The 25,605-nt window shown below is 39.1% G+C and overlaps 2 protein-coding genes across 5 annotated transcripts in view; one reads left to right on the top strand and one right to left on the bottom strand.

Moving 5' to 3' along the window:
• Slc24a5 (solute carrier family 24 (sodium/potassium/calcium exchanger), member 5) overlaps positions 1-16,062 on the top strand; it is a 20,499-nt gene extending 4,437 nt beyond the window's left edge. Inside the window, exons 3-9 of the mRNA XM_005376708.2 lie at positions 8,263-8,346; positions 8,436-8,539; positions 8,873-8,973; positions 10,778-11,058; positions 12,941-13,147; positions 15,052-15,153; positions 15,646-16,062. Of these exons, the coding sequence (XP_005376765.1) occupies positions 8,263-8,346; positions 8,436-8,539; positions 8,873-8,973; positions 10,778-11,058; positions 12,941-13,147; positions 15,052-15,153; positions 15,646-15,968 (1,202 nt within the window). The 3' untranslated portion in view covers positions 15,969-16,062. The remainder of the gene's footprint in view (positions 1-8,262; positions 8,347-8,435; positions 8,540-8,872; positions 8,974-10,777; positions 11,059-12,940; positions 13,148-15,051; positions 15,154-15,645) is intronic.
• A 95-nt stretch (positions 16,063-16,157) lies between these two features.
• Positions 16,158-25,605, bottom strand: part of Myef2 (myelin expression factor 2) — a 34,034-nt gene continuing 24,586 nt past the window's right edge. Inside the window, exons 11-17 of one of the 4 annotated variants that reach the window (XM_005376710.2) lie at positions 25,301-25,351; positions 24,946-25,014; positions 24,569-24,667; positions 24,212-24,283; positions 22,300-22,508; positions 22,169-22,220; positions 16,158-16,709 (exon numbers count right to left, since the gene is read on the bottom strand). In XM_005376710.2, the coding sequence (XP_005376767.1) occupies positions 16,546-16,709; positions 22,169-22,220; positions 22,300-22,508; positions 24,212-24,283; positions 24,569-24,667; positions 24,946-25,014; positions 25,301-25,351 (716 nt within the window). In that variant the 3' untranslated portion in view covers positions 16,158-16,545. The remainder of the gene's footprint in view (positions 16,710-22,168; positions 22,221-22,299; positions 22,509-24,211; positions 24,284-24,568; positions 24,668-24,945; positions 25,015-25,300; positions 25,352-25,605) is intronic. The other 3 variants (XM_005376712.2, XM_005376711.2, XM_005376713.2) reach the window with 3 other exon arrangements.

Genomic DNA, 25,605 nt, shown 5'->3' with positions numbered 1-25,605 from the left:
AGGAAGGAAGGAAGGAAGGAAGGAAGGAAGGAAGGAAGGAAGGAAGGAAGGAAGGAAGGAAGGAAGGAAGGAACAAAGGAAGGAAGGAAGGGAGGGAGGAAGGAAGGGAGGGAGGAAAGAAGGGAGGGGGAGGGAGGGAGGGAAGAAGGGAAGGAGGAAGGAAAGAAAGGGAGAGAGACTTTTCTAGCCTACAGAAGAAACTGTTGCATTAAATTTAGGTTATGACCTCAAGATGATGTTCACTCAGTGATTTCATATGTCTATCATAATGACTTCCATTTGTTATAGAATACCAGTTTTCAAGCTGACCCATTTTTCAAGCTGACCAATACCAATGATATTGCCCTGAAACACTATCAGCAAACACGTATTTCTGCAGCAAATCTCTCCGCCGTTGAACAGAACGCAGTAGCTATTAGAAAGGTGTGACCGATGGACACCATGCCACTGCCAAGTCTTCAGTTGTTAGGAAGTGACCCTTCTCCTAAAAACAGAAAATACTGGCAACAAAATGAGACTGAAACAGTGCTAGCTCAATTCATCTCTAAATGTTTATGCATTAGTTCTGTCATTTCTCTCCTCAAGTTCTAGCAAGGTCTCATCCAAACTATGACATCAGCAATTAAAAAATGGTTCCCAGCAACTGACTTCAGAAGAGTCGGCAAACATGCTCCTTTCCCCCTAGCTCTTTAATGAGAATTGAGGTGTAATCACTCTGCTCATTTTATCAACTAATAATTATTAGTAAAATCCTCAAAGCAGTTTAGTGAAACATTCCACAGTGGACTGAAGTTAGCTTGTCAACTGTTTATCATGATACAATTACAGAAGAACTACGTGAGGTATGCCCTTATATATGTAGGTATTTTAGTTGTCCCAAAAATCCTACAGAGTACAGACTATGTAATTTATTAGTCCTACTTATGAGAAGATGATGGTTGAGAGAGTAGGTAATTTCTCAAGATGAGAACCCATACACATCAGAATCTTGATCCGTCCAATGTCAAAATTCAAGCATGATCCTAACTGCTGTATAATTTTACACTTCCTTGTTTGAGATTAGCTGCTGTAACATGGTGATTTCAGAAGATCTGTTCTATTTGAGCAGGTTTACAATAGGTTTTTCTCCCAAGGGCACTGAAAGTTTTGACAAAAACATGTATCAAATCCCCACTGTGACTATGGGGAAGTATATGACAAAATAAAGAGAATATATGAAATTATTTACAAGTCACATTAGACTTTTGGCAACCTTATACAGAGCTTTTAATTCATGCTATAAACACTTCCCCCATAATAATTAGGCTCTCTGGCCTAAACATTTTGTCTAAAATGTACATGAGATCACACAATAGTGCTGTGCACCTAATCGTCACTTATGATGCAGTTATGTTTATAGGGTGCGGGCTCTGAGCTCCAGCCGAGAACAGGATGAAGGAATTGTAGGCCACTGTCTCACCCCGGCCCCACCACTCACCACGCCACCTCAAATCACCATGAGGGTGCAGTGTCCTAGGTGGACCTCTAGTGAGGTAGAGGCAAGAAGAGGCTCAGCAGAGGCACAGCCGGAAACCGTGGAGGGCGGGAGCTCTTGCTGACTACCTGGCGGGGCTCCAGCTCAGTCAACCCAGGGCTTCATCGTTTCTGTACCTATGTACAGCGGTCTGGCAACTTCTCCTCAAAGATGCTGCCACCACACACTTCCAGCAAGGATTTTGTTTTCTCCTTCTTGCTCTCCTCATGATCATAAATGTCACACAGCCTTTTCTCTGCCCTTCCACCCTGGAAAAGCGTTGCACATAGATCTACTGGGCAGACTGAGACATTTTTCTATCACCTTAATTTGTGAAGCCATTACAAGAAAATGCTGTTGTTATGCGCCCCTTCTCCCATCCTATCTTTTCTTTTTTCTCTCATTACGTTCAGTGGGGAAAAATAAGCTAGTGGTAATTTTTGAACACAGAGGGCTAAAGTGCAATTAATCCACATTGCACAGGGGAAAATGTATCACACTCTACTTGTGTAGTGCATTTTATGTTTGAAGAAAAACCTGGCTTCTGCGGTGGGAAAAAGGATGGAGATTCTGGGAAAGGAGTTAAAAGATGTGATCAGAGAGGGTCATTATCTGAGACCAAGTTCAAGCCAAGGACCTCGAGGCAGTGGGGTAAGGAATATATCTCAGGGGACAGCCCTTACTCTCATCGACTGCATACTCTAGGCCCTTACTCGGCAGAGGCTCTGAGGGACAGAGACAGGGGATTCCAAATTGCAAGGAACAAAATCAGCCTCCGTGGTCTCTGGTCATTTGTGTAAGCCTGACTTTAAAACCTTCGCCTAAGATCCTCGTGGTCTGTGAAGTGAGTCACATTCTTGCAGACAGAGCTACTGTCTGCTTGGGGCTTTGCTAGCTCTTCCTATCTCTTCGAGTTCATCTGCCTGCTGACTGGTCTATGACAGCACTGAGAATCCTGTAGGATCGGAAGGGAGGAACACAGCCATCATGCACTCCAGCCACACACGACAAGAGCGACACAGTTGGGAGTGCCACTCTGCGGCCGCGCCCCAGTCCCTGCTCCGCCATTACTAGCTCTGTGACCTTGCGCAAGGGCTCCCCTGCTCTCCACCCCGGCTCTGTCGGCAGGGAGACAGGGTAAATGTAGTTCTTTGTTCAGGAGCTCTGTGCCAAGTGCATGAGGAAATGCAAGGGAAGTACTTACACAAGGAACCAGCGACAGGAAACAGCCACCGAATGTTCTTATTACTCAAGCTCGGACTGCAAAGGTTAGGCTCCTTCACCCGGGGGAGATGAAAGCGGAGAAGGTGAATGATCAAAGTCAATACAAATATGTTCAGAGCAAATACCAAAGCTATGGTGTGTCTGCCAGAGCTTGAAAACCTAGTTTAAGGTAAATAAAAGAAAGTAGTGTTTCACTAGGCAGGAAGTAAGCTTATAAAACCCTTTATTGTGTGTTGTCTAATAATCCATACAGCAGCTGTACATTATACCTTAACAATCTCTGAAATACTGTTTATTTATTTACTCTGAAATACTCATTTTTTAAAGTTTCTTTTATCTTACATTACCATCTATACCATGTTATTCCACTTCTAGAAATCTTTATATCCAAAGTGATACCTTTACATTATATTTAAGTATAACGAATGTTTAATAACTACATTAAAACCCAAATAAGACTATTACTTCTTATCTCTGTGTTCAGTGTAAAAGAAACAGTATCCTTTTGATTTGTAAAGGGCTTCTCAGAGGTGCTGAGCTGCTGTTTGCAGCAGCTTTCTTTAAATTTTTCTAAGATATCCACATAAAAAAATCTGAGAACCTCTAAAGATTCATCACTTGACACAAGCCAAATTCAACAATAAGCTTGCTATAAAAGTTTCCTTTTTAAATACCACACTAATAGGCTATTAGGTTAGAAATCCTAATTCCTGCACCATGCTGGTATTTTTGACTCAAGCAAAAATGATCTTAATAAGAATTGGAGGAAACACACTTTAATAAAATGTTTACATTTTATTTAGAAAATCACTGTCACTTTCTCTGCTATTGCGTATTTCAGAAACAGAGAAAAAAATACAAGTTTTAATTCCAGGTGGAATTGGCTCTAAATAGATAAAACTGGGAATGGAATAACTCTACGTATGGCATTTGGATAGCCTATAGTTGCAGGGGACTGTTTGGTTTTTAATCCTCATGAAATTTACAGAGGCAAAAAGCTTCCCAGAGAACAAAGACGCTCAGAATCGAGCTTCCTCCCATGACATGGGCACTCAGGCTCCTGAGAGCACTGCAGATTCTTTGTTGTTTTCTTCTCTGATCAAAAGTGTGGTCCCCTTGGATCACATTTAAATCCACACCAGGCATTCAGATCTAAAGGAGTGCTAAGTAGTCTGTATGTTACCGAGCTGCTATCGCAGGGACAAGCAATGACTGTGATAGTGATGCAGCTACTACATATTAATCACTTTACCCACTTGTGTAACCAAAAGAGAACTAGTTTCCCATCCCACCTCTGACTTCAGGCATGCTGGGGTCAGGTAACTGTCAGGATTGGAGGTAAAATGTCTTGTGTACTCTAAGGCCACAGATAGGTGGAAATACACCACAATGTTACAGACATTAGACTGAGGGCAGGAGTCCTTTTCTCAGTAGAATCAGCTTCTTACAGGTGTTTTAGAATTCATTCCTTCATAGCTCAGGCAAAATGTAAGGTGGTAAACATAATCAGATTATTTTTACTCATTATTAAAATACTATACTAATTATATATATATGTATATATATAAAATTCCTCTTCCAATAATGCTGATTTTACCCAAAATTGTTGTGGAAATACATTTGAAATTTATTTCAGAACAGCCACAATCAAAAACACACTCAGCCACCTAATCTTTGATAAAGAGGCCAAAAAAACTCACTGGAAGAACGATAGCCTCTTTCATAAATGGTGCTGGAAAAATTGGCTTGCCACCTGCCAAAGACTGAAAATAGACCCAAGTCTATCACCATGTACCAAACCAAGTCAAAATGGATCACAGATCTCAATATCAAAACAGAAACACTAAATCTATTGGAAGAGAAAGTAGGTAAAAACCTTGAAGACACAGGGGTAGGCAGAGAGTTCATGAACAAAAACCAAACTGCACGTGAAACACTTCAAAGAATCAACAACTGGGATCTCATCCTACTGAAAAGTTTCTGCACATCTAAAGAAATCACCAGCAAAGTAAAAAGAAAACCCACAAACTTGGAAAAAATTTTAGCTGATTGTCCCTCAGACAAAGGACTTCTATCTAGATCACAGAAAGAATTAAATTCAAAGGCACAATCCAAAAATGGGCAGCTGAGATGAATACACACTTCTCAGATAATGAAATACAAATGGCAAATAAATACATGAGAAAATGTTCAACAGCATTAGTCATTCAAGAAATGCAAATTAAAACAACACTGAGATTCCACCTTACCCCAGTAAGAATGGCTAGCATTAAGAAATCAAGCAATAACAAATGCTGGCGAGGCTGTGGAGAAATAGGAACTCTTCTCCACTGCTGGTGGGAATGCAAACTGGTGAAACCACTGTGGAAATCAGTTTGGAGATTCCTCAGCAAACTAGGACTGGAGGTCTCATTCAACCCAGCTATTCCCTTCTGGGTATTTTCCCAAAAGATCTAAAAACATCGTATCACAGCAATATATGTGCACCTACGTTCACAGCAGCACAATTTATAGTTGCTAAATTGTGGAAGCAACCCAAATGTCCATTCACCGAAGATTGGATAAGAAAACTGTGGTACTTTTATATAATGGAATATTGCTCAGCTATAAAGAAAGATAAACTCAAGGCTTTTATAGGTAAATGGTCACAATGAGAGCCCCATACTCATAAGTGAAATAAATCAGAACTGTGTGAGCAAGCACTGCATTGTTTCACTAGTGTAAAACCTGAAAGAGTGAATAAAAACTTGGATGTATGATAGACATTGTGAAATGAAAGGAAAACGCTCAAGGGTAAAGGGCAGTTGGGATGTGGGAAAAGAGAAGGGAAAGAAGAAGAAATTTTGTATGTATGCATATACAGGATAGTTAACATAGTTGATCTACTGTCTTCTATTTCTTTGCTGAAAGAAACAGCTAATGAGTCCTTGATTGATCAATATTGCATGTCTCTATTTGTTTTCATGAGAAACCACTTTGAAGATATCAATATGTAATACAACAAGTATTGTTAATTTCCCACCACTTTGTTTGTAATTCTGTATTGTTTGTATTGTTCTTTTGCTATTTTGTAAATGGTTGTCTGTTAATGGTTTCCTCCTTTTTAAAATAAAAAAAAATTATTTCAGAACCAGTTTTGTCAAATATAAAAAAGCTAGTTGTCACACTTCATTCTGAAACCTAAAAAGTACTCAGCACAACCACACACCCTGGTTACTAGAGCTGAGTGGCTTTTGACCGTTTCTGATAACTCTAGCATTCTCACAAAGCAAAAAGTCTGCTGACTTTTCGAAATTGTGCCAGGGGTTGGTCACCAAATTGCATGTGGCCTATGCTATAACTGTATTAAATGTGCACTGTGTGAAAAGGAGAAGTACATTCAAAATTACAGCAGTGGTTAAATCACCATGAGAAAGTGTGACTCCTCTCTGCTCTACTGTCCCTGTCCATGCTCTGATTTGCAGTAAGGTAGATTGTTTTTTATTGTTAATGGAATTTAATTAACAATAAAAAGAGGCATAGAGTCTTAAAGCACAGAATTTGTAGTCTACATTTTAAGACTGAAAAAATTAGAAGATAACCTAAAGATTATGTAGTATAACCTCCCACTTTAAGTTTCATATCGAATTACTGTCAGGGGCAGAATTCAGGTCTGTGTTTTAGTTTAATAATCCTCCTACTGTATCATGTAGAAGATTTTCAAAAGCTGTCATAAGCTCTCCAGTATGGTATTAGAAGACGAACACATTTAAGAGAAAAAGTCTAATGACTTTTAGTTACAGCTGATTACCTAGTCATGCAGTTGTAGTCACATAAACAATGTGCTGTCTCCTAAACCTGTAAAGCAAACTCACTTTGAACCTTTCCGCTACATCCTGAAGGAAATGTGATTGCTCTTTTAGAGTAATAAAGGAAAAAAAGAGTAATTGCTATGGGGGAAAAAAAAACTCAGTACACTTTATCTTTACTAATAAACTATAGCAGAGAGAAATGCTACCCAAAGGTCGAAGAAGACAAAGCCAATCTATTCTAAAGTTCAAAAGTATAAACCATTTTACAAAATGTTCTTAGAACCTTAAGATATAACTTGTTAAAATATCTTTGAAGTTTTATTCATCCATCTATACAGAATATCTCCTTTCATAATTTAATTACAGCCCAGTGAATAGAAACAAGCCTTCTCACTGCCTATTGAGACTGAAAGTGTTCTACAGGGCCACCTATTTCTCTGCTTTGTGACAGCCCAAAATAGATCACCTCTCTCGAAACTGAATTCTTCTAATGAAGCAGTCTTCAGCTGCACCAAGTTTGGTCCATTACTTCAAGATAAAGCACTGTCTTCAAAATACATTTCTCCCACAAACCATCTAAGCCTGACTGGATTTGGGAAGACAATTCATGATAATAAGCAACAGCACTAAATTTACAAATCCTCTGAAAACTCACGCTAGGAAACTCCCAAAGTATCCCGGACTCCCAGTAACTAGGTTTCTTCCCAAGGAAAGAATGGGATACAAGCAGCTGTGGTGCCGGCACTGTGAAGCAAGGGAGAAATAATTCAGTTACCCACCAAGTCATACTTGGCCTGCTTATGCCACTGGATTGCGGTCTTGAAATAGAGCACTGGACTTAGAATCAACACACTCAGGTTTATGCCCACTACCACTGCCCACTTTTAAGAGCTGTACTATCTACACGACATTGAGTTACTTCTAACACCTGTTTGCTTTTGTTTGGGGCTATGTATTTCTGGTTTTCCAGCACCGAGGACAGAACCCAGGTCCTCTCACACATTCTCCACAACTCTACCACTGAGCTACATCCCCATGCCCTAGGCCTGTTATTCATAAAATGTAAATTTTATGAATAACTTTATTCATAAAATGTATTTTATGAATAAAATGTAAATTCATAAAATGTAAATTCCACTGATCATATATGAGGATGGTTGATATTATATCTATGTATATTCACTGACATTTCTTAGAGTTTTAATAGGTCAATGTTTTAAATGGATAGTTACAGAATATTTAAAATTTAAGTCGTATTTATTAGGCTTTGTTAAGTACTTTGTAATTAGACAAGGTTGATATTGCAGATTTGTGAACAAGCTCAATTCATTTATAGATCTCAACTAGTAATACCCAATCTTTTCTTCTTTCCAGTTGGGACACCTGTTTTTGAAGTCACGGTGTTGTGCCTCACGCCTGTCTACAGCTGGGAGCGTTTGCTGGGTTGGAAATGAGGCCCAGGCTTGGCGCTCGGGACCGCACAGGAGCCCCATGGCTTTCTCCCCGTTCCTGTAGCAGCACTCAGTGACGGGTCCATATGAAGCCGGGCACTGGGTTTTCTCATTTTCCAACCTGCCCATTTTATTTTCCAGCCTAGTCTTTGTGAAGCTGTCTTATGTATTAACATGTCTTATGTGAAGCTACAGCTTTGCATATCTATTCTATTCAGCTGTGAAAACATATTCTTTCACTTGTCACTTTCTCAGGCACAATAATCGTTTCATTTATCCTCAGCCCTTGGATTATCTCAGGATGTTGCAGGTGCAACTTTCATGGCAGCGGGTAGCTCAGCTCCTGAATTAGTTACTGCTTTTCTAGGTAAATATTGCTCTTTATGCTTTCTTATTCAATGTAATTTTATGTTCTTCAAGTTAACACTAACTTAGCAGCCACTATCTTGCCAATAGGTGTATTTATCACAAAAGGAGACATCGGCATTAGCACCATTCTCGGATCTGCAATTTACAATCTCCTTGGCATCTGCGCAGCCTGTGGCTTGCTCTCTAACATGGTATGTAAGAAAACTTTATTCAATCAAATGTATCATCTTGTCAAGTTATAAAAATAGTTGTTTATTGTCCAGGATGAACAAGCCACTAGTAGTATGCTCAATGACATTTAATAGGTGGAAAAACAACATTTATTCAATTTAATTAACCCACAGTAGCTCCTGTTCCAATTGAAAGTCAGGGTATGTTTAGAAGCAATTACTCCTTCAAATTTCCTTTCCTCCAAGCAATATGCAAAAGGTAACAACACGGATACGCAAACAGCCTTAGCAGTGTACTGCGCGTCGTGCCAGATCCCTCACCACTGCAATGGGAACATCCGCTCTCATCCACAGGCCTCACCACTGTCCTGCTGGCCTCTATTCAGAGACTGCACAGCATACACCGTGAGTGCAGCAGCGGTTTTTGCTGTAATATTTGACAACCAAGTTTACTGGTAAGCTCAAAAATCACAGTTACTCTCACATAAAACCTAATTAGAGGGCCGGGGCGGGTAGAGCTCAGTGGCACAGTGCCGGGCTGGCAAGTGTGAGGGCCTGAGTTCGATTCCCAGAACCAAAAAAAAAAAGAAAAACCTAATTATAGAGTATGAATTCCGATGGTTCACTTGTCTTCATGCAGGGATGTCATCCAGCTGCTTCTCAATGATATGCCAACGGTCACTGGAATATTCTGACTTCCTCACCACAACTGCCAGCGGCCAGCTCTCATGACCTTGCATTTCTTTTTGGTCACCTCAAGGTCTCCCATTTTCTCTCGCTATTCACTAGAGAGCATCAATCTTCCCTCTCCCGCCAGTTGTCTGCTCAGAAATTTTCCCGTTTTTTGTTGGCTTTTTCTTCTGCTAGGTTATTGCTTATCTTGTCTTGGAGAGAAGTGGTCATGGTCAAAAAAGATTGGAAAAAGATAGTAAAGGAAGTGAAAGCATTCCTTCCAATTTCTCTCAGATGTTCACCTAGCAGAAAGAACTACACAGCCTTCTTCCTCTAAGAACCATTTAGGTGTCAATATTAAAAACTGTTTGCTCTCCTGTAATCTCTCTTTGCCTAGCTGATGTTAGAAAATGAAAATGACAGTGACTCTGAACAGATATAAACTTTTTCAAATAAACACCGAGCATCTATTAGGTGTCTAACATTATGCTGGGCAACTAAAATAAAGATAATAAAACACATGGCCACATATGCTGTGCCTTATATACTAACTCCAGGGGACAGGCGAGAAACAGAAAAGGTGGTGAATCACGCGCAATGGAGCACTAAATTTTGTGACACTGGATGATATCTGCTACCAAGAAACTTAACATCTAGCAGGGAAGATAACTGCTAAATTAGTTATCCTGATATCTGGGCTGTCTTCCCCAAACAAACCATGTCAGCCCAGAAAGGATGTTTGTGGAATTAGCAGTCTGCAAGGGACAGTGACTGTGAAGTAGCCAAACTAATGGCAACCTCCCCCGCAACATTCGGAAACTCGGGAACTGTTTGCTCAGCTGCAGCAGAGGCACTCACTGACTCAGAAACGAAAAGCACATGTTAAGTTCAAATGTGGTACCCTTAGCTAGTTACAGGTAACCAGGAAACAAGAATGTGCAGGAACAATTCTCAGGGCCTTATGATACAATTACTGAGAATACCTTTGTTTTCCTGTGAATATAAGCCCAATTCAGTTATAATACAATCATCAAAAAATCTGTTTAACATATTCTGATTATTTTCACAAAGTTCTTAGACCAAAAGCTCCAACAGGCACAGCTGAAATAAATGAATGTATATTCTCTTACAATTATTACATATATGGGGGAATGAACTAAAGAACCGAAGTAAAAAATGCTCATTACAACTCCTTAGTTTTATTTTGAAAATCTCCAATTATTACTTTCAAGGCATTTTTTATGCCTAACATTTGGAAAGAATCTATATATGTAGATAATGGATTGATAACTCTGTTCTTAATATAGAAAGTGTCAGGCTTTTATGAAAGAATTTACAATGATGCTATAACCAAGTATGGACTAATCTATAAAAGAAAAGTATCTACAAATGTTTGTTTTAATGCTACTTTTGCTAGAAAATTATCAGGATACTAGCTAAGGGTTGGGGATGTGCCTCAACAATTCAGTGCTTGGCTAGCATGCACAAGGCACTACAAAAAAAGGAAAAAAACACCGTTCAAAAGTTATTAATTCTAAAATTGCTGCTGCTTCAAGCTCAAAACCAAGATTTCTCTTTAATTTATAGGTATGAAGGGAGTTTACTACTTTTGATATATGGACTCTACGTTCTGGTGCTGTGTTTTGACGTTAAAATTCAGCAATGCGTTGTAAGGAAGTGCAGTCCCTGCTGCACCTGTCTTGTCCAAGCTATGGAGGAGAGAAGCGAGCAGGTACCGATGGAATGGGAAGATGAGGGTCAGCCGTTCATTCGCCGGCAGTCAAGAACCGACAGTGGGATATTTCACGAGGACTCTGGCTACTCCCAGCTCTCCCTAAGTTTACATGGTCTCAGTCAAGCGTCTGAAGGTAATAACTACAGCCTGCCCACTAGTACATCTATCCATCAGGAAAGTACCAAGAGTCTCATTTCGAGTTAGCAACTGTTGTGCACTTACTTACCATGTAATGCCGCAGAGGTTTAGAGATGATGATGTTAGGCCTTTGAGGAGTTGCCCGTATCACTTAAATAATACAATGAACTGTAGTTCCTAACTGGAACATTGTGTAAAATCTGGCGATGACAGATTAATGGAAAAAGGAGCATTTAACGTAGCTGTGTAGGATGGTATAACCAGTAAGTGGAACTGAAATCTTCATTACCTAAATGACACAGATGCAAGTACAGAACAGTCTATGTTCTGAGGCCAAGGGAACAGTAACCAAAGGCATGTTGGCATACTCGCATCGGTCGCTTGGTCAGGCAGCAGAGGAAGGCTGACAGGTATGCAACAGGGACCCTAAGTCCCAGCACATGAATCTTGGAAGCTGTGCTAGCAGGAACATTATCGGAGCTGTACGTTAGGAGTATCACCCCACAACAGTGCTCACAGAACCTAAAGACAGAGCCAGAGACAGCGGGTCTGTAAGAGGGTATGGCCGCAGCCCACATGTTTATAAGGGAAGGCAATGCAGAGGGGCGAGGACAGACTGAGACAATGCCGAGGAAGTGTCGCCAAGCCTTGGTGATTTGCAGGGGCCAGAAAAGGGAAAGAAAACTCCAGAGTGTTAGTCGTGACTGAGAGAACAGGCGCACGCTTTATAAAACCAGCTGTTCAAGAGAAGGGGCTGGGTTGGAGGAAATGGGAAAACAGCTGAGGTTTAAACATCATGTGACACAGGAGCAAAACAGGTAGATGTGTTCAGTGGAAGTCAAATTCAGTATGGCTAGAAGGATACATGAGTCACTTTTTTAAAAAACTAGCTGTTTGGGTTCTATTCAATTAAGCCATAAAAAGGAAACTTGTTCTAATTTACCACTTTAAAAACTAAAACATGACTTTTCCTCTTACGAAACTTAGTTTCTAGTCTTTAAAGTATAAGAGGTATGTGTCTCTAAGTTTTATAACAAGAAACTCAAAAAAGCCCATCCAAATCCTTTTATTACATTCAGATTATATCTCATATTGACTAATGGCACACTGGCTGAGGCACGGTACCCTTGAGTTATTTACCAGCATTACTTATAATGTGACTTGCTGCAATAAAAACACATTATTTTAAAAATGCCATTCAAATTTTAAGCAATTCCAAAATGAATACCCATTTTCTCTAACGTAGTGTTATTATCCCTATCCTTGCCTAACTTAAAACAAACAATAAAAGGACACACACAAATCGTACATTACATTGTAGATTATATGCTAGCTCCTATTTTCTTAAGGTTCTTTTTAGGAATTGTTGAGAAACCTGAATTTAGTAAATAAAGTAATGATATAGACCCAAAACGCACAATAAGAGTTAGCATAGAATACGCAACTTAATGAAAGTGTGGTACAGTAACGTTACGTTCCCTTAGTGTGCATTACCGCAGGGCAGGTCAGAGGTACCATCAGTGTTGTGACGACAGGCCGCTGGACAGCAGTAGACGGTCTGTACAGAGAAACACAAGCTACCAACTCCTACTTCATAGACACTGTCTCTAGCATATTCAGAAAATGGCCCAAGACATTTTGATGGACTTAACGCCATAAATCAAGAAATGCTGAGCATGACATCTTGGATTGTCTGCTCTAAAGTTTCAATTAGTTCCTTTTTGCCAGCAATATCAGTAATGAGGTATTCAAATGTCTTAAATAGCCTTTTAAAAACTGATACAGCTAATTTGTTTCAATATAGCTTTCTAAATGGGCATTTCTGACTTAACTGGTCATTTGAGAAAACTCAAAACTGTTTAATTTTTCCACAACAGACCCACCAAGTGTTTTCCATGTGCCTGAAGCAGACTTTAGAAGAATTTTTTGGGTATTATCCCTTCCTATCATTACATTACTTTTTCTAACAACACCAGATTGTCGAAGAATGTTTTGGAAAAAATACTACATAATAACCTTTTTCATGTCTGCACTATGGATATCTGCATTTACATATGTCCTGGTTTGGATGGTCACTATAACTGGTATGTATTTTAAATAGAAAAGGGCAACAAGAAAATAATTTCATATAGGAACAACTGCATTACGCTCAGTTAAAGTGGTCTAGGGTGTACTTCTCTTTCAGTGGACAAAAAGTGCTATTTACAAAACGATAAAATGCAAACACAACACAATCAATCAGATTTTGAAAGTTATATCTTATATATCAACTACATTCTCCCTATTTATTACACAGTATGAGGTATAATTCAAAGAATCATACATAAAATCAAATTCAAATCCATATACTATGCTAATAATTAACTTACATTACTTGGAGTTCACAATACATGAACCCTTTGTAATGAATTCTATTCCACAGTGAAATACAGAATAAGGACCAGTCTTTTGGGAAAACAATGGGTGCTCACTGTTCAACCACATTACATTTTATTTTGCTTTACAATACAGCAACATAAATACACTATAAAATGACTGAGAAGGTTGTAAAAGAGTTTCCTTTTAGGTTTCCACTGTCTTCATGATTAAGACTTACCTACTATTGCCTGCTCATAATATACTCTGATTCCCAAATGAAAAACTCACAACATGGACAAAAAGGGTGGAGGGATTTCTCTCAGAAAGGTTACGCTGCATTGGCACACGCCAGAGGTCCATGTCTGATACAGCTGTTACACATGTGCCACATCCCTCAGCCTGCTTTTAATGAAGTTGTCCTGAACGCAGTCCATTCATTTATGTGTCATCTGTGACCACTTCTCACACTGCACTGGTGGGGCTGAATAACTGCACAGAGCCTACGAAGTTTAAATAATTACTATCTGGCACTTCCTCCCAAAATTTGCTTACCCTGGCTTTCCTAAGTTAGTATGTGTATTAGAATAGAATTTTCTCTTTTTAATAAGGCAGATGAAAATGTCCAATTAGTCTGCATATTCAGTCTGTCCACATTTTCTCAGAATACATTTGATATTAAGAGAAAGAGTGCAAAATCAAGTAAAAGATCACAGAATAGTGCCTTAAGATGATCAAGAACCATGCTATCTACGTACAGATGAACTCTAGCAAGTATCAAACATTATTCCAATTCCAACCTATCAGCATGCAATAAGTAAGCTACTTTCTAACTTGTCATTAGCATTTTAAAAGAAATAAAGGCAAAAAAAGACTCTAGCTACATTTTCAATTATATTAAAAGAGCAGTTACATGTGCCCTTTCCCAACTTCCTTAAATTTCCCTTTCTGTTTCCAAGAAAACTGTTGAACTGACATCAAATTTAACAGAAGTATTAAGAAACTGGGACCATATGTTAGAAAAACTCAAGTAGAAAGCAAAAAGGTTCATTTTTATCAGCAATACATAGATTTTACCAAGAACACACTAAGCTAAGGTTATGTCACTAAAGCAGGAGTTTAAAAATGTAAACATCTCAACACATACACAGCTTTAAAACAGCTGTACTATGCTTAACTCTAATACTTTAAAAAATGTTAAAGAAAACAAAAACCTGCTGAGTCTCCTTAGCAAATACGAAGCAACAGCCCCAGTGAGACAACTACAGACATGTGTAATTTCTGTAAGGGTATAAATAAGGCAAGTCCTCACTGGTAGAAGTATGGCTGCTAAGCACTTTAAAAATCTGTACTGCTCAGGTTATCCACATTACCAACTTGATTCCAAACATCTTGCTAATTAGAAATTGGTTCAGAACACATTACTGGTTCAGAAATCTAAACAGGGCGGTGTAATGGATATGTTCAAAAATGTATGCAATGAAATCTAATATTTTGTAAAAACTAATGGGCACTAATCATAAAAAGAAAAACACTCTAAATACGCTGTGGTTGTTTCTGAACAAGGAGGACTGTCCGACGCATCTGCAGAGAACGGGAGATGTGTAACGTGCAGGGTCTGTGTTTCCGGCAGGCGAAACGCTGCAGATCCCGGACACAGTGATGGGCCTCACTCTGTTAGCAGCAGGAACCAGCATTCCAGACACCGTCGCAAGCGTGCTGGTGGCCAGAAAAGGTGAGACGCAGGGCCTCACACTGAAGCTGCAGTGCCCGTTCTGTGAGTGTGGCTAAAATACACCGAGTCAAAGTAACTTTAAAAATATTTATTTCCTCATTTAACATACTTTTACGGAAAAAAAAAAAGTGACCCAAGGGCAAGGGCTTACTATGTAATACCGTATTAATTTCACTCAGTCTAACCCCCCAAATGATAATGGAATGTGCATTAAATAGTAACTAACTATGTTAAATTAGAATGAACAGCAATGAGTAAGCTACATACCTTGTTGGGAAATTGTTTAATAAATAATTATTATTAAATAAATGTTAAGACTTTAAATACTAAACCAAAGAAAAAGTTTAAAATACAAATTCAACAAGACGTGATCTAATAACAATTTTCTAAAACTAACCAAAAACAAAAAAGTATCCAGTGTTTTCTTATGAGGATTATTAATGAAATACAGTACTGGTATGCACATTTTCACAACATGCTTCTTGTCTGCAGGGAAAGGCGACATGGCTATGTCTAACATCGTAGGATCCAACGTGTTTGATATGCTATGCTTAGGCGTTCCCTGGCTCATTCAAACTGCATTCATAAACACATCAGCTCCTGTAGGAGTGAACAGCAGAGGACTCACTTACATCACTGTCGCCCTCAACTTTTCAATTCTTTTTCTCTTCCTAGCAGTTCACTTTAATGGCTGGAAACTGGACAGAAAGTTGGGAGCAGGCTGCCTGTTACTGTACGTGGGGCTCGCTACACTATCAGTTCTATATGAACTTGGAATTATTGGCAATAATAAAATAAAGGGTTGTGGAGGCTGATTTTATTAACAGTGCTATGTGAAAAATGTGAATGGGAGAACATGGAAAAATCCCTTTCTTCATTTAAATCAAATAAAAAACATCCTGAACTTTATAATCTAACACTTATAGTAATTCTTTATGCCAAAGGAAAGTACTTTAAAACCAACCGAAATCATATTCTAATTAATCTGAGCCCTTCTTTTCATGGACAACTACATATTATAAAACAAAAATTTTGAAAAAATCATCTATCTTTTACCTTATAATAAGTTGATAAAAGCTGGGGCAACCAAAACAAACAAACCCTATTATATAATAGTGAAAACAAGAAAATGGCTTATTTCTTTAAAAACAGTATAACCATTCATTTAAACTGAATGACGACACTTGCTGTTTTTAGAAACCCAACATAAGATGAACAAAAAACTCACAGTATATTTTTACCGTTATACTGTTGAAAGCTGATGGGAATTTTAAAAGTTCATTTTTACAGCTTCTGTAAGCATACAGTATTATTAAAACAAACCAACAAAAAAGACTTTTTCTAGAAGATTTAGCAAAAACAAATGAAGGAATGTTCCAACTGCAGTTGAAATTATGCATTACGATCTAGGCGGACATCAATTTCTCTGCCACTGATTTTGATGCCGTTCATTATTCGGCAGGCCTTTTCAGCTGACTCTGGGGAGTCAAACCTGACTGTTCCACAGCCTTTGGACTTTCCATTCTCCATTTTTATTTCTGCAAACATGACATGACCTGTGAAAGGAAGCATTACAGAACTATTACTCATTTCACCATGCAGGCGGGAAATCCTCACAGCCAATGAAACGATTATTTGGTTAGAAACATTAGCATTAATGATAAAAAATAATTACATGAACATTATTATTTTATATTCTCAGTACAATACAATCCACATAAAGTAATAAATATGTTTACTAGCATATATAAAATTTGAGTTGGGATAAATCTGCCTAGGGCTTAACATATTTTATTGTTCTTCAATTACTAAATTCTTCAGTGAATTTTTTTGCAATAAGGCTTCAGTAACTAGCACAAACCACCACCCACTCACCATGACCCACAGCAAACCCGTGCATATGATCAAAACTATTTTTAGAATAAATGGTTGCTCACTGCTTAGTCTTCCCAATTGCTCTTCTTTCCTTTTATCCTCATTTTACTACTTTGTCCCCTACAAACAAGAATAACTGCCCCAAAACCTAATATCTTTTGGACCAAAAAAAAATCTCCACCAATTCTGTTTTTCAACCTGAGTGCCAAAGCCACTCGTTCAGTATCACCATTTGGACTCAAAGTCTCAAGAATGGAATCAAACATGTTACAGAAATAATAAATCAATAAAGGTAAAAATCAGTGAAGTTCACAGCACAAAGAAGAACCTCAGAGAAGCTTCAGGAAGAAGGAAGTAAACCAGACAACTGTTCCTTACACAGTTAGCAGTGTTACTAACTCTAGGTACTGGTGTTTGAAGTAAATCATTATCATTTATCAAAATACAATGTGGCCGTAAAAATCCATCATCTAAACCGGAACACTTCAGAGGGTAAAAGGGGGAGCTATTAACAATTACACATGAGTAAGAGGCAGAAGCTATACTCAGGCAACTGGGACACAGGACTGGGTCTATCCAAACAGTTCACCAAGGTAGGCTGCGACTATGGACATCAGGCTAGAGGTCTTCTGCTATTACACATCAAGCTATGAGACTTCAAATACTACAGCTGCCACGTCACTACGGGTTAACTGTGCACAAACCAGATAGTCAGACAAATGTAGTTCTATGAAATAACAAAAAGGAAAAGGGGGGAGCTAAAAAGAAAGGTCTTGTCAAAAGGTCACATAAGCCCTTTCCAGGTGAGGGGGTCAATTTTTATCTGAATGCACGAGTAAGAGTGTTCTGTTGCAACCTTGATCTGCACCACCTCTTACTTGTAACATCCTGACTACTCTTCTCCTTTTGTCCACTCATCTACCCCTTATTATTGCATTTTTAAAAAGTCAACTGGCTGCCAACTGTTCCCCTTCTAGACACTAATTAAATGGTTTAAGATAATAAATGTCATATTAAGTCAAAACCATGATCTTATGCGGCAGGGCAGCCAGTTCTTAAATGTGTTCTGAAAGTTACAAAATGGACTAAACCCCAGAGAAATGCATTACAGTGGTAAAAGTAGATCCAAACAATACTCAGTCCACAACTGATACAATGAAAAAAAAAATTTTAAATACACCAATCACATTTCCTTACTAAACACCATAAAATTAAACTAGGATATCTACAGATTTTTTAAAACTTTAAGGACAGGTGTAGTGCAACCTCCCAAGTCTTCTTATTATCCTGAAGAATGGCACCCTGAAGAGTAGAAAGCTTAATTAAAGCATACCTTTGTAAATGGCAATGCTTTATTAGGGTCTCAAAGGGGGCTGTAAGGAACTTTCAAGGGCTTTAAGGTTTTCCCTTATTCTAATTTTACCTAAAAACTTGGAGTTTTTCTAAACCTAAGTACCCTACTATAGGTTTGTAAGCAACAAGCAGTATTCACCCAAGCAAGAAATCTTCAGAACTTCAAAGGAAGACACACTGTTATCTCTCAAGCAGTCTGTCTGACTTTCAGGACAAGGTTCTCTTCCTCCTATCGCTCCTCAACTGTCCCCTGGCTCAGGAATCTGAACGCAGACCTCACGGCAGCCTCCAGCCCTCTCCCCGGATGCAGACCCCAAACCCCCTCCTGGTTCAAATGCTCAGCTCGGGCTGGGGATTTAGCTCAGCGGCAAAGCGCCTGCCTGGCAAGCGCAAGGTCGTGAGTTCAGTTCCTGGTACCGGAGAAAAACCAAAAAAAAAATAAATGCTCAGCACTGCAGTGCAGCACAGACCCCTATCTCAGGGGAGACTAGCGAGAAAATCCCACAAAAACAGCTGTAGGTTTCTAAGTTTCTTCCTAATCCTACAAAAAAAGCCAAAAGAGAGACTTTCTTTTCTAATGAGAAATTATTCAGAAGACAAAGTTAGTTTCCTACAAGTGATTAAAATCAGTCATGCCTGACTTTCTTCTTTTTACATGGTCTCAGGATTTCTTCAACTGATCTACAGATCTCACGTGAATCCAAGAAAACAAAAACAGGACTGACACTTCAACAGTGCAGCATAAACTATATGCTTTTACATACTAGTATGCTTTGCTAGTAGTTATACAAATTACTTGTCCTATAGTAAGAGAAACCTTTCTGCTTTGCTTAACATAGCCTACTAACATTTATAGGGTATACGTTGGGAAATAGTGCTATAAGAACATATCTTAAAATACACCAAATTGAAGCACTTATAAATGGTTCAATAAAATCTACTAAGTAAGGCTATCACATAACCATAAGAGAATACATCAAAATCAGAATTCTATCATAAGAAAGCCAAATTATTATGAAAGGACAAAAATTAAAGTTTTACCATTTCTTTTTTTTGTTTTATTTTAAAAATTTAAAAACTGACAAAACAATGAAGACAAAATCAAAACACAAAAACAACAAAAATGAAACATGATCTCAAGACAAAATGGTAAGAAATTTACAAAAACAAAAAAAGTGCCTCCATCAATGAATTTTCCTCATACATTATTTTTACTCTTACAATTATCTTTATTGTTGTGTTTTAAAATCTACTCATCTCCTTTGAAGTAGTTTAGTGCTTTGGAACAGATCTACCCAAGCCGCCCTTCTACACAGTTAACAAGCACAGTGATAGCTGAAAAATACTCCATCCCAGAAATCTGTGGGGCAAATCTCTATTTGTGTATGTGGTCTGCAGCAGGGATGACTGAGAACAGGCGTGCCTGCGCCGCAGTTCAAAATGCCAAGACTCCTGGGCGCCCGAGCCAGAGGCCAGCACACAGCTCACGCGCACAGAGGAGCAAGTCTGAAGATGCCTGTGTGACCCCATCAGCACCAGCTGAACCATTATGTGGTTCGACTCTAAGGCAGTGATCTGTACTAAACCTTCGTAAAGATGCGTATCACCAAGGAATTAGGGAAGGCAGGATGAAAAGATCTACTTCACTGCAGGAATGATGTGTGCCTTACTAGCCTGGGCTCAGAAACATTTCCTTTGGGGAGTTGACTGGAACTAGAAGGAGGAGTTGGAAAAGAGCAATTATACTCACTTACTTCTCATATTGTTATATTTAAGGAGATCTGAAACATTTTTCCTAAATTATAAACGCTGCAGAAATGGTGTATTGTGGGTAATACAACCCATTAAACAGTATTTTCTCAGCCTTTGTAACTGCTCCATCAAAGGCAGCTAACCGCTGGAGACATTTATTAGCAGAAGAGCTTGGCAGTGGCCCCTTTCCTTGCAGATGTTGTACAGCAGAGATGCACATGAAGCAAGTAAGAGTACACTTATGCACCTTGGGGTCAGGAGAACAAAAAAGCAGGGCTTCTTACTGTCAAAGAATGTATTACTGGCTTGTATCAGGTCAAAAGAAACTTCCCATACTAAGAAAAACCTCTAAGGTGTGTAGATACATAAATAAAATGATAGGGCAGAAAAATGGATGGTTCGCTTCAGATAAGCCATGTAATATCCATACTTATCAACAGCTGACATTTTGTTCTTTGTGATTATTACTTCTTTGCCATCAAGGTAATTCAAGGTTAAAAATAGGGGAGATGATAGGGAACTGCATAAGTATGGTATTGCCCTAACAGAAAAATCTAAAAGTCAGAAGCTTAATACAACAGAATTTAAAATAAAATGCAAGCTCAATCTATAATACGCTGATCAAAAGGGATGTTAGAGCTAAAATGATGAAGTAAAAAAAAAACATTATTTTCGATGGCTAAAATTATGTACAAAATTTTAAATGCAGACCTGGAAATAGTTTCCTTTCAGAAAATGATTGCTGCCCTTCAGTTACAACCAAGCCACTGGCAGCAGAAGCCCACCCCAAGTTCTAGCGTTTGCTGGGCACCTTGCCCCCAGCTGGAAATGGAGGACGGCTGCCTCTAGGATCTAGGAGCCAGTCAGCACTGCTCATGCCGCCAGCGTCTAGCCGTGCTCTGCTCTCTGTGCAGCTTCACTCATGCTGTTCAACACCGCCTCACCTTGGGGAAGGTGCATGGACAGACCACCTCACTGTCCCAGCCGCTCATCTCCCCGAGGCCCTACTGAGCGCAGCGGTCCTGCAAAGCACAGCCAGGTGCTGCCGACGTGTTCTCATAGACACCCTTACTTCCACACAGACTCCCAGCACCCTGAAACTACTCCATTGTTGTGCTTTCTCTCCCTGGCTGATTTTTGTTTTCAACAACTTTTTCAAAAACAAATATCAAATTTCCTTCCCTGCATTTTTACATTAGTGTAAAATAAAAAGACAGTCAACAAAGGGAGAGAGAGAACATCCTAGGCAGATTCCTGCTGTATGTTCCAGGAGGACTAGGGTATCTGATTACTCCACAGCAAAAGTAAGTGTGATACATCAGAGGCTCTTTTAAAATATACCACCTAATGTTCCAAGACGCAGGGACACATGGGAGTTCTATAGGTGGTGTCCTACAGCCAGGAACGGCTGATAAACAATCAGAAGAGCCACCAGGATGCACATCTTCCTGGAGGGGACACTCCCTGTGTTCTGCAGAATGGGGCAGAATGGGGCTCACCTAGTGACTCCTTCCCACCTGCACACCAGCACTGCGGTGGGCCAAGCTGACAATCCCCTGCACTCCCCTGATCGACCTCTACTAAGAGTCCTCGCAAGGAGAAACTTTTCTAATGCAAAGAATGATAACATATTAACTGTTTTGTTTTGTTTTGTTTTGTTTTGTTTTTCTGGTACAGGGAATCGAATTCATGACCTCGTGCTTGCCAGGAAGGCGCTGTGCCGCTGAGGTGCACCCCCAGCCCCTCATATTAACCTTTTAAAGACCAGGTAATATAACAAGCCTTTTTTACTGACAGAACACAATGACAGGCTAGACCCTAAACACTGTTATCTACTAGCAATCTGCAGGGCTCTTAAGTCAGAAGATAGCAAAATAATTTATTTATCTGAAGTGGAATCTGACCTGACACACTACGCAGACTATCTAGACATAGACACGGGGATAGGCGAAGGCCTAAGCAGTGTTTAGAGGTATAAAACCAACTTTTTCTTCATAATAAATATCAACATATCTGCAGTCATTGGCATACTTACCACACTGACTGAATTTCTCTTTTAGTTTCTGCCAAGTCAAGTCAAAAGGCAGCTAGAATGAAAAGAGGTATTAGTAACATATCTACAAAGGGGAAAAAAGACTTACATATCCTTCCCGCTTATTTCCTTACATTTCTGACAAATATCTGGTTGCCTTTGGAGCCTATTCTCTCTCTCATCCCGCTCCCCATGGGCCCAGACAGAAACCCTCGGTCCATGTCGATGCTCCTCTCCAGGATGGCGCCGATGCCCGGGCCCATCCTGTCAAAGCTGGAGCTCACGCGGTCCAGGCCCATGCCCATGCCTCCAGTCACACTGCTCACGCCGCCCATGCCGCCGCCTGCAGTCTCACCAAGGTGGTGGGATGTGGGATTTTGTGGTTTGGGTTCAAAAACAGAAGCAAAGGGGGAGGAGAGGGAGAAAGAGAAAAGGAGAATCGTTTTTGAGAAAAGGGAAAAAATGCATTTATATAGTTAGATAACATATAAACCAAGTGACTTTCATTCAGACAGAACAATTATATTCCAAGGAAGAGAATTTTAGTATACATTTGGTTAGTTGAGAAATCTTAATTTTAGCTACTATGTAATTACACATATATACCTTTATAAAATTATATTCTGGCCATAAAACATACTACATAAATCCTCCAGCAATCACTTTATTTTTTTATAGTTTTTAATCCTCACTTAGATCTTCCAATAGCAAGCATAATGACTGTTAGAACAAAGATATGTAGAGTCAAACTCAAATTATTACAAATGCAGCACCTGCCACTCTCACAGTACTCTTACATAGTACTCCTTTCCTAATCTTTCCCCTCAGTGTCTTCACCTCTGTTTCCCATACAATTTCTCTTTCGATATCAATGGTTAATAATCATAAAAATATTTTAACCACAATTATTACACAGAACTTGTAGAGTGAACAGCAAAATATGCTATTAATTCCCCTTTAACCAAAGCCTGGGGATCTAACTGCTAGCTCACATCTACTCATTCTTAAGCATCGACTTATATCCTGCCCTCTTTAATTTTTCCAGTCCTACTGATGCTCAAAATTTATTCTTTTTTCTTACACCAACTATTCCCATATACACAAATTCCAAAAATTAATATCACCTTCAAAGTGGCTTTCTGCTAATAACATACAAAGTTAGGGAAACAGAAGTATAAACACTGAGATAAACGAGGCAAGCAGGGGACTTACGATTAACAGGAAAACAAGGCTATAGGATAAAATAAGGAGTAAAGTGAGAAAGGTACAACTGACTTCAAATAAAATAAGGAGTAAAGTGAGAAAGGTAAATGACTTCAGCTGACAGGATTTTAGAAGTCAGGTACTTGAACAAAAAGCTCAAGTAGGTTGTATTACCTGCTTATGAACTTCTATCAACTAAAGGATTCAATTAAGTGCGGAGACTTCACACAGACATGGCCCAGTAGGCACCAGAGGTCAAAAGCTAAGCCAGGCATTAAGGCTTCATAAAAGGCCTAACATACGGTGGAAAGCAGGGGAGAGATTCCGCACTCTCCAGTGCTTCAACAACTCTCCATTCTCTCTGGACGGGAAAGAGTTCAGAGAGGAAATAAACACCTCTTTCAACCTCAACCTCGGGAGGTCTCTAAATGTGTTGTCTGAGTCCGCCAAAAGACACAACAGCATGGTCACAGATGAAATGAGCTACTAACAGCTGTTACAGAAAATAAAACAGAAGCAAGGCTGGTGCTAAAATAAAAACTGTTCTTTACACGTAGAGAAATATCAGATTTCTTAGGTGAAAAGATGGTTCTTGGACTGGCTGACAGTTAATACACATTCTGATATTAGTTTAGAAATATGAAAGAAGTACAAAGGTAATTTAGAAATTTCATACAGTGATCAAACAGAAAGCTTAGCTTAGTAACTCAGAATTTCTCAAATTATGACAAAACATATTAACATATAAGAGCAAAGTATTGCTATACTGTAATAACTACTCTTGCAAAATCTCTACAAGCACTCAAGTATCACTAAATAAATTCTAGTAAAATTTAAACCTACTTATTCCAGATCCTACTGGACCCATGTTAGAAGCTCCTATTCTTCCTGCAAACCCTCCAATCATTGCACTGCCTAAACAAGGATGGAAAGATAATATACTAATTAATTTAAATAATCAAACTTTAAAATTCCCAAGGTACTATCCTCTCAGAAGATATATAGTAATTGAAAATTATAAAGTATTTTGGAAATAGAGTTCAAATATCTTATTGAAAAAAAGAGTATATTAAAATTCCTAAAAAATTTTCTTCAGATATTAAATGAAACATTATAAATTTACAATTTTTCACAAAACAAGGGGGACATTTTTTGAGACTATAACCTGAAAAAAGGAAAGAAGTATGCAGCCAGCCCTACCAAGTCTACCAAATGAATCTCCAAAGCCTCGATTTATTCCAATATCACCACGTCCAAAATCTCGCTCCATGCTACTAGTCATCGCACCTCGGTACAGCTCTGAAAAGATCGTGCAACAAATTAACCCTTTTTCAAGTACATCAATGCATGGCAAACCATTCAGGAAAAAATCTAAAACTAAACTAAAAGACAACAGAAGTCAAAAATGTAAAACTGACTGACCCCCTCCTACTTACCTCCGACACCACACATACACCCCCGCCTCACCACACTGGTCCCCATCCCCTAGTGCCCATGTGGCTTCTGAAGACCCACAGCTCCCCTCCCTTTCTAAGCAGTCAGTGCAGTGAGGGTTTCCCCTATACATAGGTACATACCTCCCATCCGGCCCACTCCACCAAATCCTCCCATGCTATTCATTGCTTCCAGACCACCAAACCCGATTCCTATGAAATAAAGATAAATGTTGAGATTTTACGGTCAGTTATGTAGCTGAAAGGTACATTTTGTAAATGTTAGGTCTCACCAGTAAGCTCGTCATCCACTCTACCTTGTGCAGCTATTTGTTAACACATCACTTTCCCTTAAGCATGAACCTCAATTTCTGCTAGTAGCCTTTAGAACACGAGCCAACAATGAACCATAACTTTTTCTCCTTAGAATTCTCAACACAGTTTCTAGTTCGTTAAAAACAGTAATAGGCACATGCAAAAAATAAGTGCTTATACATACCTCCTCCAATCCTATTCACTCCTCCAAAACCTGGACCATCCATTCCCATACCTCAAATAAAATACAGTATGTACTTTCAGTAAACCTTGCTTTAATGACTAAAGAGTAACAATGCATTTTTGCAAAATGAATACCACCGGTCTGGCCACAGTGGAACAACAGAGAAGCAACGGAACACGCAGGAACAGTCAGAAGTGCTGCTCCACAGTAGTCTCCTAGGATTCAAACAGGCCTTTTGGAACACTTGTTCGACCAAAAGTAAAACTCACTGGCCACATCTGCAGCGTTCAGTTAGAGCACATCTA

The sequence above is a fragment of the Chinchilla lanigera genome, unplaced genomic scaffold (genome assembly GCF_000276665.1).
Source record: "Chinchilla lanigera isolate Chin_1 unplaced genomic scaffold, ChiLan1.0 scaffold00008, whole genome shotgun sequence".
Lineage (NCBI taxonomy): Eukaryota > Metazoa > Chordata > Mammalia > Rodentia > Chinchillidae > Chinchilla > Chinchilla lanigera.
This window is presented reverse-complemented; position numbering and strand designations above follow the sequence as displayed.